This window comes from Hyperolius riggenbachi, chromosome 9 (genome assembly GCF_040937935.1).
Source record: "Hyperolius riggenbachi isolate aHypRig1 chromosome 9, aHypRig1.pri, whole genome shotgun sequence".
NCBI classification, from domain to species: domain Eukaryota; kingdom Metazoa; phylum Chordata; class Amphibia; order Anura; family Hyperoliidae; genus Hyperolius; species Hyperolius riggenbachi.
In genome coordinates this window covers 211398264-211413926 of record NC_090654.1, presented here as the reverse complement: position 1 = coordinate 211413926, position 15663 = coordinate 211398264, and the positions used below count along the sequence as shown (strand labels likewise).

Sequence of the window (15663 nt, the reverse complement as noted above, 5' to 3'; positions counted from 1 at the left end):
TGTGAATCAGGCCCAAAGTGTTGCTGGGCCTTGAAGACAGAGTTGGGGAACTCAGCACTACAGGATTGCCTTAAAGAGACTCTAACAAAATGTTCAGTCTTATTTCTTCTATCCTATAAGTTCCTATACCTGTTCTAATGTGGTGTGTCTTACTGCAGCCTTTTCTAGTTGCACAGTGGCTGTATTATCTCTATAATATAATCTTCTTTCCGCTGACGGCTTTGTCGGGCTCAGGCACTCAGGCTGGAATGTGCAGCTCTGCTTGTGATAGGATATAAGCTATACACACCCTCTCCACGCCCCCTGCAGGCTCTGTGTGAGTCACAGACTGAGCACCTCTGAGCCTGTCACATTCTGGTAACAGCCATGTCTTTTGTTTGTAAACACTGCCTACAACTGGCAATTACAAGCCAGGATTGCAGCAGGGATTGGCAGAAACAGCACAGAGGGGCACAGGAGAATATAATGAATAGAATGGTATGCTTTTTATTGTAAGAATTTTAGAGTCCAGATTCTCTTTAAAGCAAACCTGTTGGGTTTGCTGAAAGACAAATCAGATGCTTGCCTCAGGAGGGGGGTGCCTCTTGATCCTCAAGTCTTCCCCCATCTACCTCCCCCAAGCTGTTTGAGAACAGGGACCTCCAAAGCGAGGCACACTGTGCCTGCGCAGTAACAAGGACCTGCTTGGGCTCCTGCGGAAATGGCCAAGCCCAATCAGGTCTGTACTGCTGTGCAGGTGCCAGATGGCCTACACATGTACAGTAGCACAGACCTGATTGGGCTTGGCTTTTTGTGCAGAAACTCGAAAGGGAGCCATACGACTGTTCCAGCGTTGTCTCTTCCACAAAACCACTTGAACAGCCTGGTGGAGGAAGATGGGTGAAGCCACTGGAGGATCCAGGGGCTTCCCTTTCCAAAAGTGATTACCCATTTGGATCACTTATTTCCTATACAGGTTTCCTTTAATTATGTCTTAGCCTCCGATAAAAAGAATGTTCCAAACCAGCATCCAATCACATCTGTTTTTGTTTTTTACGTGTGGATTGTAAAAATGAGAGTTGGAAGCAGATTAATTACAGTAGCCTAAACTTTTGTTAAAGGAAATGTCCAGGCATGTAAAAAATGACATTTACTTACCTGGGGCATCCTCCAGCCCCTTGCAGCCGACGTGTCCCTCGCCGCAGCTCCGCTCCCAGCCGCCGGTCCGATCTCGCAAGGTCGTCTTCTGCTGTGCGAGCGCCACTGTCATTCACTTACACGTGGTGTGGAGTGTACTGCACAGTAGTTCTGCGCCTGTGCAGTACACTGCACACCACCTGCGGGTGAATTACATCAGCACATGTGCAGTAGAAGACGACCTCGCAAGGTCAGCCTCTGCACTGGCGGGGACCCCAGACCGGCGGCTGGGAGCGGAGCTGCTGCGAGGGACATGTCGGCTGCAAGGATTTGGAGGAAGCCCCTGGTAAGTAAATGTCCTTTTTTCCCAGAACGTCCTCCTGACAGCATCCCTCCTATGAGACTTGTCTCCCCCTTCCAAACTTTGGACAGGAAGCTATAAGACACAAAATTTGCATAACAGGCAGGCAGGAGACCTATATAAACGAGCCACTCACTTGAGCCCTTTAGTTGTTTTTCCTGTCCCGGACAGGACGCTTCGGGGGTAAAGTAAATGTCATTTTTTTTTATATGCCTGGATATTTCCTGAAGGCGTGGCGGAGCTCCGTCATCAGAGCGGAGATGCGTGCGCCCTCCTGCAAAGCCCATTCCCAGTCATTTAAGCCAATCGGCGTGGAGTGGTCCTGGGGCTGCCGCACTGCTCATGCCAATCGGCTTGGAGCAGTCGGCAAGAAGTTAAGAAGATTTTATACAGGAGCAGTTTCTCAAAATAGTGTTTCACTGAAATATTTTCATTTTCAGCTTGAAATTGGGAACTTGGAGAAGACCCGCTCCATACTGGCTGAAGAGGTAGTGAAGCTAAACAATCTGAATGATGAACTAGAAGAGAAGGTAAAGGAGATCCCCAAACTGCGGGCTCAGATGAAGGTAAGTAGACCTGAACTAATGAACACTATTTATCCTGATCTTTCTTCACCTCATCCATGAGACTGATTTGATCTATATCTGACCTAGAACACTTGAGTAACTGTTAAGGTGCGTACACACGCATTACGGAAGCCAACGACGGGTCCATCAGACCCTCCCACTGTGAGGACATTCAGCAGACAGTAGTGCGTGTGTACGCACTGTCGGCGGACTGATAAGGCTGTTCCTGACCGATCCACTCAGCGGATCGTTCAGGAACAGCCTTATCAGTCTGCCGACAGTGCGAACACACGCACTACTGTCTGCTGAATGTCCTCACAGTGGGAGGGTCTGACGGACCCGTCGTTGGCTTCCGTAATGCGTGTGTTTACACCTATGCACACACTTGCACAGTAAAAACTGCAGTATATATGGTGGCTTAATGTGTGGCGTTTTGTCAGGTTGAGATCATGTTGTATGGGTGGCTTGTGCAAAGGGAAATACACTCACTGCCAAATAGGGGGCTACCAAGAGTTCACAAGTTCATAACTTGGTCTTCATGCATAGACACGTGAAGAGAATGGTTGCCATTGGAAAGTGAGCGCAGTCGGCCTCCAGTGGCAACTCATGATATTGCAGGCTCAGGCAGGGTTATCATTGAATTATGCTGAAGGAAAATCTACCGGATGTACTCGGCTGCAAATCGAGAAATTTAGGACTGACATGTGACTTTGGGAGCCCTCATTAATGCTCGCAGACCAGCGTGAGTGAGGCGGATAAGGGGACGCTGCGCCTCAGGCTGGGTTCACGCATGAAAAGGTGTCAAGTCCTGTCAATTTGTGACAGTTGGCATCAGTTTTGTATGTGTTTCTATGGCTGTTTTATGTTCACACAGAAATCTGTAGATTTTTGGTCCAGTCCTGTTGTGTCAGTTTTGCATCAAAAAAGGTGTACATGTACAGATTTATGTGTGAACCAAGCCTTCTTGACAGCTCAAGGCTGGAGATAACATACCGAACATCTCCCTTGTTTTACAGCCTTTGTGAATTGACATTTGCCAAAATGTTAGTTAAAATCAGTTGTTTTCTGCTTTACCTCATGCAGTAATGCTTTGTGATTTGAGCCCTTTGTTATAAATGTAACCACATAAAGCCTGCTTCCTTATGTCGGGAGAATTCCTACTTCCGGCCACCTTGTAAAACAATAAGCTCTAACTCGGCTTTAGAATAATGTAACAGATTGGCTTTCAGCCAGCTGCAGTTCCAACAAAAAATAGACCTCTTGCTGATATGGGCCATGTGAATTATTTGCATGTGTTGAACTCTTAGGAACCCAATAGACGTGAGTTTATTTCCTGGCGTAGAGGAAGCCTGCAGGTGCTAGAGGACATTTTCAGTGAAGTTTTGCTATGTTCACGTTGAACATTTAGCTCACTGAGAACTTCATTGCCAAATCTGTTTTCACCACTGCAATGTACTAAAACATCATAAAATAGTAGTAGTGGTTGGATAACGTAATGGTTAAGGGCTCTGCCTCTGACACAGGAGACCTGGCTTCAAATCTCTGCTCTTCTGTTTCAGTATGCCTGCACCTATTCAGTAAGGAGACCTTGGGCTAGACTCCCTAACACTGCTGCTTCTGGCTGAGCGCATCCTAGTGGCTGGAGCTCTGGCTCTTCGAGTCCACCGGGAGAAAAGCGCAATATAAATGTTCTATGTCTTGCTAAAATATACCTTTCATTTGACCAAAGCTCAGTCTGTCATTTTTTTTTTTTTTTACAACTTCATTAGGTTGTTCACTGCTCTGTATAAATGCATGAAATCCTGATACTATTGTGCTTTCTGTTGCAGGACTTGGACCAGCGATACAACACCATCCTGCAGATGTATGGAGAGAAGGCAGAAGAGGCAGAGGAACTGCGGCTGGATTTGGAGGATGTAAAAAATATGTACAAAACTCAAATCGATGAACTTTTACAACAAAGATTAAATTAGATTTTTTCCCTTGAAGTATAAAAACGGACAAAATCTGATTACTAGCCTAAAATATTTTAAGGAGTAAAATGTTTAATATGTAAGTAGCTTGTATAAATAATTACTGTATATTAAGAAATCAATTTTATTGCTTGCACGTTTATATGATCGTCTCCTTCATGGACTTTTTTTCTGGATTAACGTCTTTCCCAAAATCCACTGCTTACCTCCCAGACTTATTGAAAATAGTTTAAATACAAAAAAAAACTTGCAAATGCCTTTATTTCATAGCAGATAATGGTGAGTTCTGCTGCCAGAAAGCCCTTGCTCAAAGTGGCCACTCTCTTGGATTGCTCCCCTACATCCATAGGAGTGACTGAATGCCATATCATTGTGACATGACACAACACCGTATCCTGGGAGCTTGGAAAAATCTGGACAAAGCAGTGGCATCATTTATTTTCTGCAGTAAAATAAAGATATTCCCAAGCTCACCTCTTCAAGCCTATGCATTTTGAAGGGTGGTCAGAGGTGTGGACCAAAAGAAAGATGGATTTTCCTGAAGTTTTACTTTTTATAGAGAAGCTCTACAACAATACATATATTTTACTGTGTTGTGTGCAACAGTTCAGTCCAATCTAGTCAATTTTGCTTCGAGACTCTGAAAAGATCCTTGTATTACCAGCTTATGAGTTATCTGTATATTCCTACGAGGAAGGCACTGAAAAAATAACATTTTAAGTGTTAACTGTTTGTTTTTTTAATACAAAGCACTCTCCCACTGTTAAAATGCCACTAAACCCTGACAGTAAGACAACCGCCCTGGTTTCTTCCCCGTAAAGTATGTATGCTGCAATGACTGTGGCTTCCATCTGACTAAACTGTGGTCCAGCTTCCATTTACTTGTATTAGTATTAGTTTCCATTGCACGCTAGTGTTTAACGTGTGAGATTTCACATGCAAATTTTTATATGCGACTAGCATATTGGACAAATTCTCTGTGGTTGCTTTCTATGTAAAATGTACACAGATTTTAGCTTTTCACTTGCATAGCCATGTGCTAGTTGGACATTATGTGAAAAACTCAGGAGACCTTTTTTTTTTCTAATGTGAATTTTCATTCTGAAATAAACGTGGAAAAATTGCAATAGAAACTGCACATTAGGATGTGCGCAAAACCTAATGCAAGCAAGTGGAGGTCAGACCATGATTAAGCTGGGCGAAAGATGCTGTCATTGCTGCAGACTGCCTTAGTTGTGAGGACACCTGCAAACCTCCACTCTGCTTTACTCCACAAGAGACTTCCTTTGTGGGGGAGAAAACCTGGTGGTGATGTGGTTGCCAGGGCTTAATATAAAATATGTGCTATTGAAGCAATGTTTAAAACTTGTATTGGGGCTGAATAAAAGTTAGTTTCAATATTACTTTACCCTAAATCAGTGATGGAGTCGCGTTGGCAGGGAAACCTATCTGACGCCGATTCAGCACATACCACTATCAAGACAGTGGCCACGGCTCTGAGGGAAAAAAAATGTTATTCCTCAGAGCCGTATATCACTGTTCTGAGATGTACGGCAGCTCAGATGAGCTGCAAAACTAAACGAGCGTGCAGTTACAAGTTGGATGAATCCTCTGACACTACATCAAAGGGGGGGATTGCAATGACAGATGAAGCGTCTGATAAGGCAGCCTCCTACTGCACAATGGAATGTGCTGAATCGGCATCAGGTAGGTTTCTCTGCTAACGTGAATCCATCACAAAGTAATATTGAAACTGACTTTTATTCACCCACAATACAAAGTCTTAAACATTAGAACAATTGCACATATTTTATATTAAATGATATTATAAGCAGTAATTTTTCTATAGTGGCCCTGTAATAAGACTGTAATGTGGTTCTCCTTTGATTGTTATGTAGTGAAAGAAGTTGTGCTGAAGGTCACCCACTCTATACTCTTAGCTGCTGCATAGAGATTACCCTATGGCAGTGATGGCTAACCTTGGCACTCCCGCTGTGGTGGAACTACAAGTCCCTATGGTGTGGTGGAGGGCAAGATATGTGGCAAGAAAGCAGGCTTTTTACTAGGCAATTATTTTACATGGTCTGTCATTTTCATACTAAGGATAGGTGCTAAGGGTCCAGCATGCTTCAGGCTGGATGTTTTTCAAGGGGATGCAAAGCGGTGCAACTCAATGCAACAAATCTATGTATGACTCCAGCCTCTAACAGAATTTTAATGCCATAAATAAGGTATGCACCCTGTTTAGATAAAACGGTGTAATATTATTTTTCCATGAGAGGTACCCTTTTATAATAATAATAATTTGCTCCTTTGCCTTTCACTGACCGATTAATTTCCATGGAAATATTTTGAAAACCATCTTAGTGACAATAGGAAATTGATGGCCCTTCATAGTCCTGCAGAAAAAGTTCATCTGTTGATTCATTGTAGATCAAACAAAGCTTTAATACACCCAAAATAAACACATACATTTTAATGGAGATTCTCTAGAATATTAAATTATTTGTGCAATATAAATTCACTTTGGGCTTAGTAAGATAATTTTACTTTTGCTTAAAGGGAAGGTCCAAGCAAAAAAAAAAATGAGTTTCACTTACCTGGGGCTTCTACCAGCTCCATGTAGCCATCCTGTGCCCTCGTAGTCACTCACTGCTGCTCCAGTCCCCCGCTGGCAGCTTTCTGACCTCTGAGGTCAGGGCCACATTGCATACATTTTTACGCATTCCAGCTAGTGCAGGAACAAAAATGTACACGTTGCACCACTAACGCGTAAAAATGTATGTGTTAATGTTCCTGCACTAGCGGGAATGTGTAAAAATGTACGCAATTCGGCCCTGACCTCCGAGGTCAGAAAGCTGCCAGCGGGGGACTGGAGCAGCAATGAGTGACTACGAGGGCACAGGATGGCTGTATGGGGCTGGTAGAAGCCCCAGGTAAGTGAAACTCATTTTTTTTTTTGCTTGGACCTTCCCTTTAAACTGTAATAATTTGACATCACATTAGTTGCTATTTTTCTTTGAAAACTCTATGTGGTTCCCTTGTAAATGTTTAGGCCCAGCCTATAATCGTTTGTTATTTTCATGTTTTATGTTCTTCTGGAAATAAGGCACAACCTTATTTCTGAGAAATGCTCTGTTTTATTGTTTATTTGCTAACTTATTTATAGGAAACAAAAACTATTACATGTATTTTCAGATCGGTTTGCAAACTGGTGTAAAGATCATGGCAGAGGTTTGACAAAATACCATTTCCAAGTGAGAAAAGAGAAAATAAATAAAAACTGAAAATAAAGGACAATGTGTATTTTTGTGGCTTATAAAATTAAACCTTTTTTTTTTCCCTAGAGTTGGAAATAATTGTAGCCCACATATCCCTCCTCCTTACTGCTAGGCCCTTAATGAATCATTATATGATGAAACTAGTAGGGCGGAGCTGAGCAGTACTGAAGACGTGAACTACACATGAATTGTTCTTGATATGCGCATTTTATGTGGAAAATTGTGAGTGCTCTTCTTTTAAATGGAATAAACGGTATTACACAATGTGGATGTCACTTTGAGTTTGAAGGTTCTGTGGTTGGTGCATTGTGCAGAAGATTTGTAGGAGACAAACGCAGTTGCTGGTCTGTGCTGGGTCAGCCATGTTATTCAGTGAGAGGCTTGATTTTACATATTGGTGCATGGAAACACGTTTGGTGAGGACTGTTTGGGAGCACTGGAGGTGATTTATCGAATATACCAAGCAGTATTACACCATAGATGTTTTCATTCCTTTGCATGAGTATATGAAGATACCCAGGGCCGGCCCTAGACTTTTTGCCGCCTGAGGCAAAATTAGAAAAAAATCGCGCCGAGCTGGAGGGGTAGCTGGCAGAAAGGGGGTATTGGGCATAGCGGTGGGGAGCGGGGTCGGACCCCCCCTCCCTCGCCTGGGTCCCCCGATCTGCGCTCCTCCTCCAGCATTAAGTACCAGCCTGCATATGATGAAGAGGCAACGGGCGGGGGAATCGCTCACCTCTTCCGCGTTCCATCGTGCGCTCCACTGACGTCACTTTCTGCAAGGCCGTTCACTTACAATACAGTGGGCCATGGTCGGAGGTTACGCATGCGGACCAAAAGGGAGGAAGTGTGGCATGCCTCTCTCCGCCGCGTCTCAACCCACAATGACGCAATTCAGCAGCGCTACGATGGCTACACAGGGACAAACATCCAGACAACATACAGACATACCGGTCACCCTTGGCAACTAGTGTCCATATCTATTGACTACCTAAGCTTAAAAAGAATCGGGAAGAATGCATCTATATATCCACATATATATACTATAATAACATGAGGTCTCAATGGGCACAAAAAATATATGAACTCCTAAACCCACCCCACAAAAAGTAATGGGGCTGGATAAGAGATCTATGCCTGTCTGAAGCACCATAGCCTACAGACCTGCATGTGAATAACGTGAGAAAGCCCATCATACACTAAAAAGTGGGAAGCATCAAGCCCTATGCAGAGAATTTAAGCAGCCCACGGGGGACCAATGGCTAGGTTAAAGGGGAGAGAAGGTGGAGTACAGTCAGGAGGCCATCAGCACCGGATCAGTGAGGCAAAAAATGAGCAAAACTAAAAGTCTCATTCAGACCCGGGGATTGGCATGCTTTTAAATTATACATCCATCTGGTTTCTCTTTGAAGGAGCAAACGATCAAAATTGCCCCCCCCCCCCCCCCCGTATGGTTCCGTGGATTCTATCAAGACCCACAAACCGCAATCCACTGACAGTACATTTCAAGCATTGTCTTACATGTCGAGCTATAGGAGTGAGAGACTTGTCATTATTCACATTCTGTATGTGTTCAGATATTCGCCTCTAAAGTGGTCTCTTAGTTTTTCCTATGTAGAAGGACCCGCAGGGGCACAGTAATAGATAAACTACAAGTTCGGTCTGACAATTTACATAATGTTTTAATTGAAAAATACTACCATTAGGAAGGGGGATAGATCTACCCACATGTATGTATCTACAGTAGGGACAGCCCCCACATGTGTAGGTACCCAACACTATGCAGTGGCGCCTTGGGTTGACTCCATTAAAGTGACTGTGCACCAGACTATCGCGTAACGACTTAGCCCTTCTATACGTGATGCGTGGTTGTCCTGGGACTACATGTCCAATAGCTGGGTCATTTTTGTAATAAATACCAGTGCTTTTGTAAGGTATGTTTAAGAAAAGAAGGTTCAGCACAGTATTTAGTCACAAAACGCAACTCAGGAGTATTCTGGGTGGTCTGATTGTGATACCGCTGTCTCAAGAGACTCGGCCGATCCCTTCTTCTAACTTTATTAAAAGCACGTCGAAGAACAACATCAGGGTAACCCCTCTTTAAGAAACGCGTCCGTAAAATATCGGCCTGTCTACGGAAGTCAGTCTCGGAGGAACAGTTCCTCCTAACTCTCATGTACTGACCCGTGGGGATGCCTCTTATGGTATGGAAGGGATGAAAACTAGTTGCGTGTAATAAAGCATTGGTGGCTGTCTCCTTCCTGTATAGGTCAGTAATAATCTGACCCTTCGAATCGATTAAAATTTTAATATCCAGAAAAGGGATAGACCGGTAGTCACAAGACATCGTAAAAGTTAAATTACGACCATTGGCATTAAGCCTAGTGACAAATGCCAACAATTCCTGGTGGGTACCCGTCCACAGTACGAGGATGTCGTCGATGTACCTGTGCCACGATAGCACGTGGCACAGGTACATCGCAAGTCCCTCGTCTGCGAAGATGGAACGCTCCCACTCACCCAGGTACAGGTTGGCGTACGACGGGGCACAAGTGGTGCCCATCGCCGCCCCCTGCACCTGGAGGTAGTGGGCCCCGTCAAATACAAAAATATTATTAGTGAGCAATAATCTCAAAAGACCCAGCAAGAAAGTATTATGCAAGATCTCGTTGCAGGCACGTTCACGCAAAAAAGTGGCCACTGCCCTGATCCCTCCGTCGTGCGGGATGCTAGAATAGAGGGCCTCCACGTCCAGGGACACGAGAAGGGTACCCGGAGGTACACTTAGACCATCTAAAATTCGTAACAATTGAGTGGTGTCCTTAATATATGATGGGAGACTCTGCACATGGGACTAGAGGTGCCTGTCAATGTAGCGCAAACTGTTTATTGAATTTATCTGGCGTCTTAGAATTATTGTAGATTGGACTGTGAAAGCCCTGTAGTGTTACACAATACCCTATTATGTATGATCACTCTGTTCTGAGGTTTATTAGGGGAGGGACTCTCGGAGACGGTGCCCTGTTGGATACATTGAACAATATATGCTGGACCTTGATGTTCAATTTACTTAGATGTTGTCGAGACTTGGATAACATTACTATTGAGTGCTATACCATTAACCAGATATGATCCTTGATGTTTCTATATTCTTTGAGCCAATAAACCGGATTTTGAGACTGAGGCTGCCGTGCCATTTGTGGGGAAGAAATAGATACGACTTCAAAAAAGTGTATTTACTACTAATGATCAGAGGTGGATTGCATCTGGTGGGCGGCTGTATGTGATTGGAGTGTGTGATCACTGATTTTCAAGCACGGAGTGTCACGAGCACGTTGGAGAGGATTGCCTGTGTTGTTTTGATCTTTGGTCCAAATTATGAGACCGTATTATGCTATGGAGGATTGAATGTTTTACAGGTTCTCATACAGAGTGGAGTGCACAGCAGATAAGCAATTGACATTTGGCATCTCATACTGGAATTTAACTGCAGCGAACCCAGGATTTAAACGGTACTGTAATATATTTGTAAAATTGGAGTGGCGCGGCATTTATGAATCACTGTTTAACACCATATATACGGTAGTTGCATTACGCATCCTGAAAAGTAGGATACCAACAGAGATTAACAGTTACTTTACACATTGCTGGTACGATGCAACACATATAATGTAAGCAGACAGTCCATAGCCTTTTATACTTGCACCGCAACAGTTACCATGTACGTTAATGGTCATTCCGCAAACCCACAAGTGTGGAGGCGTCATTAGAACAGAATTGCATTGTGTTGCAGTGATATTGTCTGTCGGGTTGCAATGGACATGGTGTGAAAGAACCCCAAGTTGCACAAACAACCATGGCATGATCAGGCCATAGACAGTTTGCTGATGCTATATCTGAGTTGACCAATAAAATTGGTGTTAACATCATATAGTCTGTCCTGCCATTCATTTTAGTTAGGAGAGAGAGAGCGTTAAATTCTTCAATTTTAGATGCATCAGTGATTTCCAAGGAGCCCAAGCGTAAGAAGGCTGATGACTTCTATCCAGTAAGCAGTTACCATACTGAAATCTACTATAATCAAATGATTATTGGAATATTACTCCAGCTCCTGGAAAGCTGTAATAGGAAACTAGCTTATAAAGTCTGGGAAGAGAGTAAAGATCCACAAATGTGTTTTCCCTAAAAAAAGAACCCAAAGGTTTGAAGTATAATAAACAAATTGGGACACCCTATGAAAGCCTGTGCATGTTTGTAACATTCTTGGACATATACGTATATTTCATCTCAATTTTATCAATACTGTGAGATGCAAGTAATACAGTATAACTAAACAATTAAAATTGAAGAGAAGCCTGCTATAAAATGTTATACGTTTGGCAGAGAGAATACAGACGAAGAACAGGACTTTTGGAATAATGTACTTTGGACAGATGAGTTTAAAACTGAATTATTTGGACTCCAGAGAGAGGATATGTTTGTCATAAACCAAATACAGCATTCCAGGAAAAGAACCTCATACCAACTGTAAAGCATGAAAGTGTAATAGTTTATGGATGCTTTACTACTTTAGGACCTGACCAACTCATCATAGATTCAAGCACTTTATTGTCATTGTATAACACAACTAAATTAATTTTCATGGAATTTCTGACTGCACAATAAGCAGAGGTGTCTACTAATTGAAAAGTTTGTTCCTTACCCTGATCAGTTGTTTCACCTGGCCCATTATCCATGGTTTTTCATTTGGGTAAACAGTAATTGTTTTGTTGACAGTGACGTTATCCACACAGTAATCAACATATGGCAGTCTGTCTAGATCATAGAATCCACCATGGGTTCTACCATGCATCAGAGGGTGCCTGAGGAGAATGCAAGCAAATCTGTAAGAAAATTAAAAGCCGAACTGGACCCAGCAACATAACAATGACTCAAACCATATCAGTAAATCCACTAAGGATTAACTGAAAACTAAGAAATGGAGAGACTTGGAGTGGCCAAGTCAAAGCCCAGATCTTAATCCCACTGAGATGTTATGAAGTGATTTGGAATAGGCTGTACATGCAAGAAAATCCTTCAACTTATCATAGTTACGCCCCGTTCACATCTAAAAGTACAAAACGGAAGCGATTAGCGCTTCCGTTTTGTGCGAGTGATTTTACCGCAATAAGAATTACTGGACACTTCTGTGATTTCAGAGCAATCGCGGTCAGTGCTTTACAAGCACTGTACTGCAATCGCTCCAGAATCGTGCAGGTAACACGTTTGCGACTGGTGCTAATCGCAAAATGCCCTGTGAGAACACTGCCATAGGATAACATAGCACTAGCACTTTAAAAAGCACTTTATCGATTAGCGGGAATCGCCTGCTAATCGCTTAAGTGTGAATGGGCCCTTAGCATTCTCTATTGCGGTGTGTGTGTGTGTGTGAGTGCCTGATCACCGGGAAGGTGATTGCTTCATTGTGGGAGTATTTAAGGATTGGATTTCCCATCAACCCCTGCTTTTGGATTGGCAGTCCTGCTTTGCTTTGCCAACAGCTCAGTACTTAGATCCTAGATCCTGTCTTTTCTTGCCTTGCCTTATTCAAGCCTGGTTGCATGCATCTTGGTTGTGTGCATTCTGAATCCTGTTTGTCCTGTCTTGCCTGGAACCTGCATCTCGGTGGTAAGCATTCCGAATCCAGTGTCCTGCCTAGCCTTGTTGCCCCTTGTTATGCTAACATAACTCAATTTTAGTTTCATAAGTCCACAGCACCTTATTCCAAAATGAAGCTGGCTTGTCCAAATGTGCTTTAGCATACCTCAAGCGGCTCTGTTTGTGCTGTGGGCGGAGAAAAGGCTTTCTCCGCATCACTCTCGCATACAGCATCTCCTTCTGTAAAGTGCGCCGAATGGTTGAACGATGCACATTGACTCCATTTGCAGAAAGATGATGTTGTAGGTCTTTGGTGCTGGTCTGTGGGTTGACTCTGACTGGTCTCACCGTTCGTGACTTCTGTTTATAGAAGATTTTTCTTGGTCTGCCACTTCGAGCCGTAACTTGAACTAAGCCTGTGGTTTTCCATTTCCTCAATATGTTCCTAACTGTGGAAACAGACAGCTGAAATCTCGGAGACAGCTTTCTGTATCCTTCCCCTAAACCATGATGGTGAACAATCTTTGTCTCAGGTCATTTGAGAGTAGTTATGAGACCTCCATGTTGCTATTCTTCAGAGAAAATTAAAAGAGGAGGGAAACTTACAATTGACCTCCTTAAATGCTCTTTCTCATAATTGGATTCACCTGTGTATGTAGGTCAGGAGTCACTGAGCTTAGCAAGCCAATTTGAGTTCCAATAATTAGTTCTAAAGGTTTTGGAATCAATAAAATGAAAACGGTGCCCAAATTTATGTACCTGTCTAATTTTATTTAAACAATTATTGTGCACTTTCTGTAAATCCAATAAACTTCATTTCAGTTCTCAAATATGACTGTGTGTCTCCTATAGGATATATTTAACTGACATTTTTTTATTGTAACAGCCAACAATTTGTACAGGAAAATCATTAAAATAACAAGGTTGCCCAAACTTTTGCCTCCCACTGTATTTTGATGGGAAATGCATAGTTGTCTCCCAAAAGATAAGACGATGTACAAAAGGCATTATTGTGTGAAAAAAAACATTTCTCAGTTTTTATTTAAATTTGAGCAAAAAGTGTCTAGTCCAAAATTATTCATACCCTTCACAAACTGTCACAGTCAGTGGGAAAATCCAAAGTTCTATAACATTCCAAATAGTCCAAGCTGTTCTAAAGCATCCTAATTACCCTGATTAATTGGGAACAGTGGTTTTAATCAATTCAACAAGTGAAAAACAGCAGCTTTCTGCAGTTGGTTTGTGGACAATCATAGCTAAGACAAAGGAGCTCAGTGAGGACCTGCGGCTGTGCATTGTGGTTGCTCACAAGTCAGGAAAGGGCTACAAGGCCATTTCAAAATGTTTTCCAGTGTCAGTGGCTAAAGTGCAAATTATTATTAAAAAATACAAGATGTTCTGCACTGTGGAAAATCTCTCAGAGGACGTGGTTGGAAGCCAAAAGTGACACCTATGCTGGCCAGGCAGAAAGTGAGAGAGGTAATAAAGAATCCAAGGATCACCACCAGTGCCATCCTGGTGAATCTGGGCTCTGCTGGTGGAAATGTCTCAAGGCAGACAATCCAACGAACACTGCTGGGTTCCACTGATGCAGAACAAGGAGGACAACACTTCTTCAGATAAGGCACACAAAAGCTCGCTTGGCCTTTGCAAATGCTCATCTGGACGAAGAAGAATACTTGTCTTCTGTGAAACAAATTTGGTTTGGTCACAATGATGTTTCCTTCACTTGGCGTAAAAAAGGAGAAGTGTTCAACCCAAAGAACACCATCCCCACTGTCAAATTTGGTGGTAGGAACCTAATGCTTTGGGGTTGTTTTTTCAGCCAATGGACCAGGGAACCGAATCACAGTAAACGGCACCATGAAAAAAAGAGTAATACATGAGGATTCTCAACGACAACATCAGGTAGTCTGCAGAGAAACTTGGCCTTGGCCACCAATGGACATTTCAGCATGACTATAACCCAAAACACACAGCAAAAGTGGTGAAATGGCTAGCAGACAACAACATTAACATTTTGGAGTGGCCCAGCCAGAGTTATGACTTGAATCCAATTGAGAATCTGTGGATGGAGCTAAAGATCAGAGTGATGGCATGAAGACCCTCCAACCTGAAAGATTTGGAGCTCATTACTAAAGATGAATGGGCAAAAATACCCGTGGAAACATACAAAATGCTGATCTGCAATTATAGGAAGCATTTGATTGCTGTAATAGCTAATAAAGGCTTTTCTATTGATTATTGAGAAGGTTATGAATAATTTTGGACTGAACACTTTTTGCTCAAATGTAAATAAAAGGTGAGAATTTTTTTCCCCACAATAATGCCCTTTTGTACATAGTCTTTTGGAAGACACCTATGTCATTTCCCGTCGAAAAATTACTTGCTGGTTGAATAAATAACTTTAAGTCAACATTTTCCAGGGGTATGAATAATTATTGGCAGCACTGTAGCATCATGATCTATAATTCTGCAACACGGAGAGGTGATTCAGCATCATGAACTTTGAAACGTAACATCTTGCTCATGAGGAATAATTATATCAGTGAATCATGTTCCCTTTCTAGAATATAGAATCATGTTTGTGGTGACTCAGTGCTTTGAGCTCTTTATGGAATATTTGTCAATTTCAGATCAGGAGCATTGATAGAATCTGCATAATTTTGCTCATATTGTGGTCGAGTGAATTAATTTGCTTATTTCTATCAATCTGTGTTTTCTTGGAA

At 42.6% G+C, this 15663-nt stretch overlaps 1 protein-coding gene across 3 annotated transcripts in view; it reads left to right on the top strand.

Moving 5' to 3' along the window:
• The window catches only part of TMF1 (TATA element modulatory factor 1), a 58381-nt gene extending 47900 nt beyond the window's left edge, over window positions 1-10481 (top strand). The window contains exons 16-18 of one of the 3 annotated variants that reach the window (XR_011024075.1): window positions 1918-2043; window positions 3873-4095; window positions 7364-10481. Coding sequence is in view for 1 of the 3 variants with exons in the window: in XM_068253945.1 (XP_068110046.1) it covers window positions 1918-2043; window positions 3873-4016 (270 nt within the window). In the remaining 2 variants the exon portion in view is untranslated. Of the gene's footprint in view, window positions 1-1917; window positions 2044-3872; window positions 4139-7214; window positions 7311-7363 lie in introns of those variants that run through there. The other 2 variants (XR_011024074.1, XM_068253945.1) reach the window with 2 other exon arrangements.
• Window positions 10482-15663: the final 5182 nt, after the last annotated feature.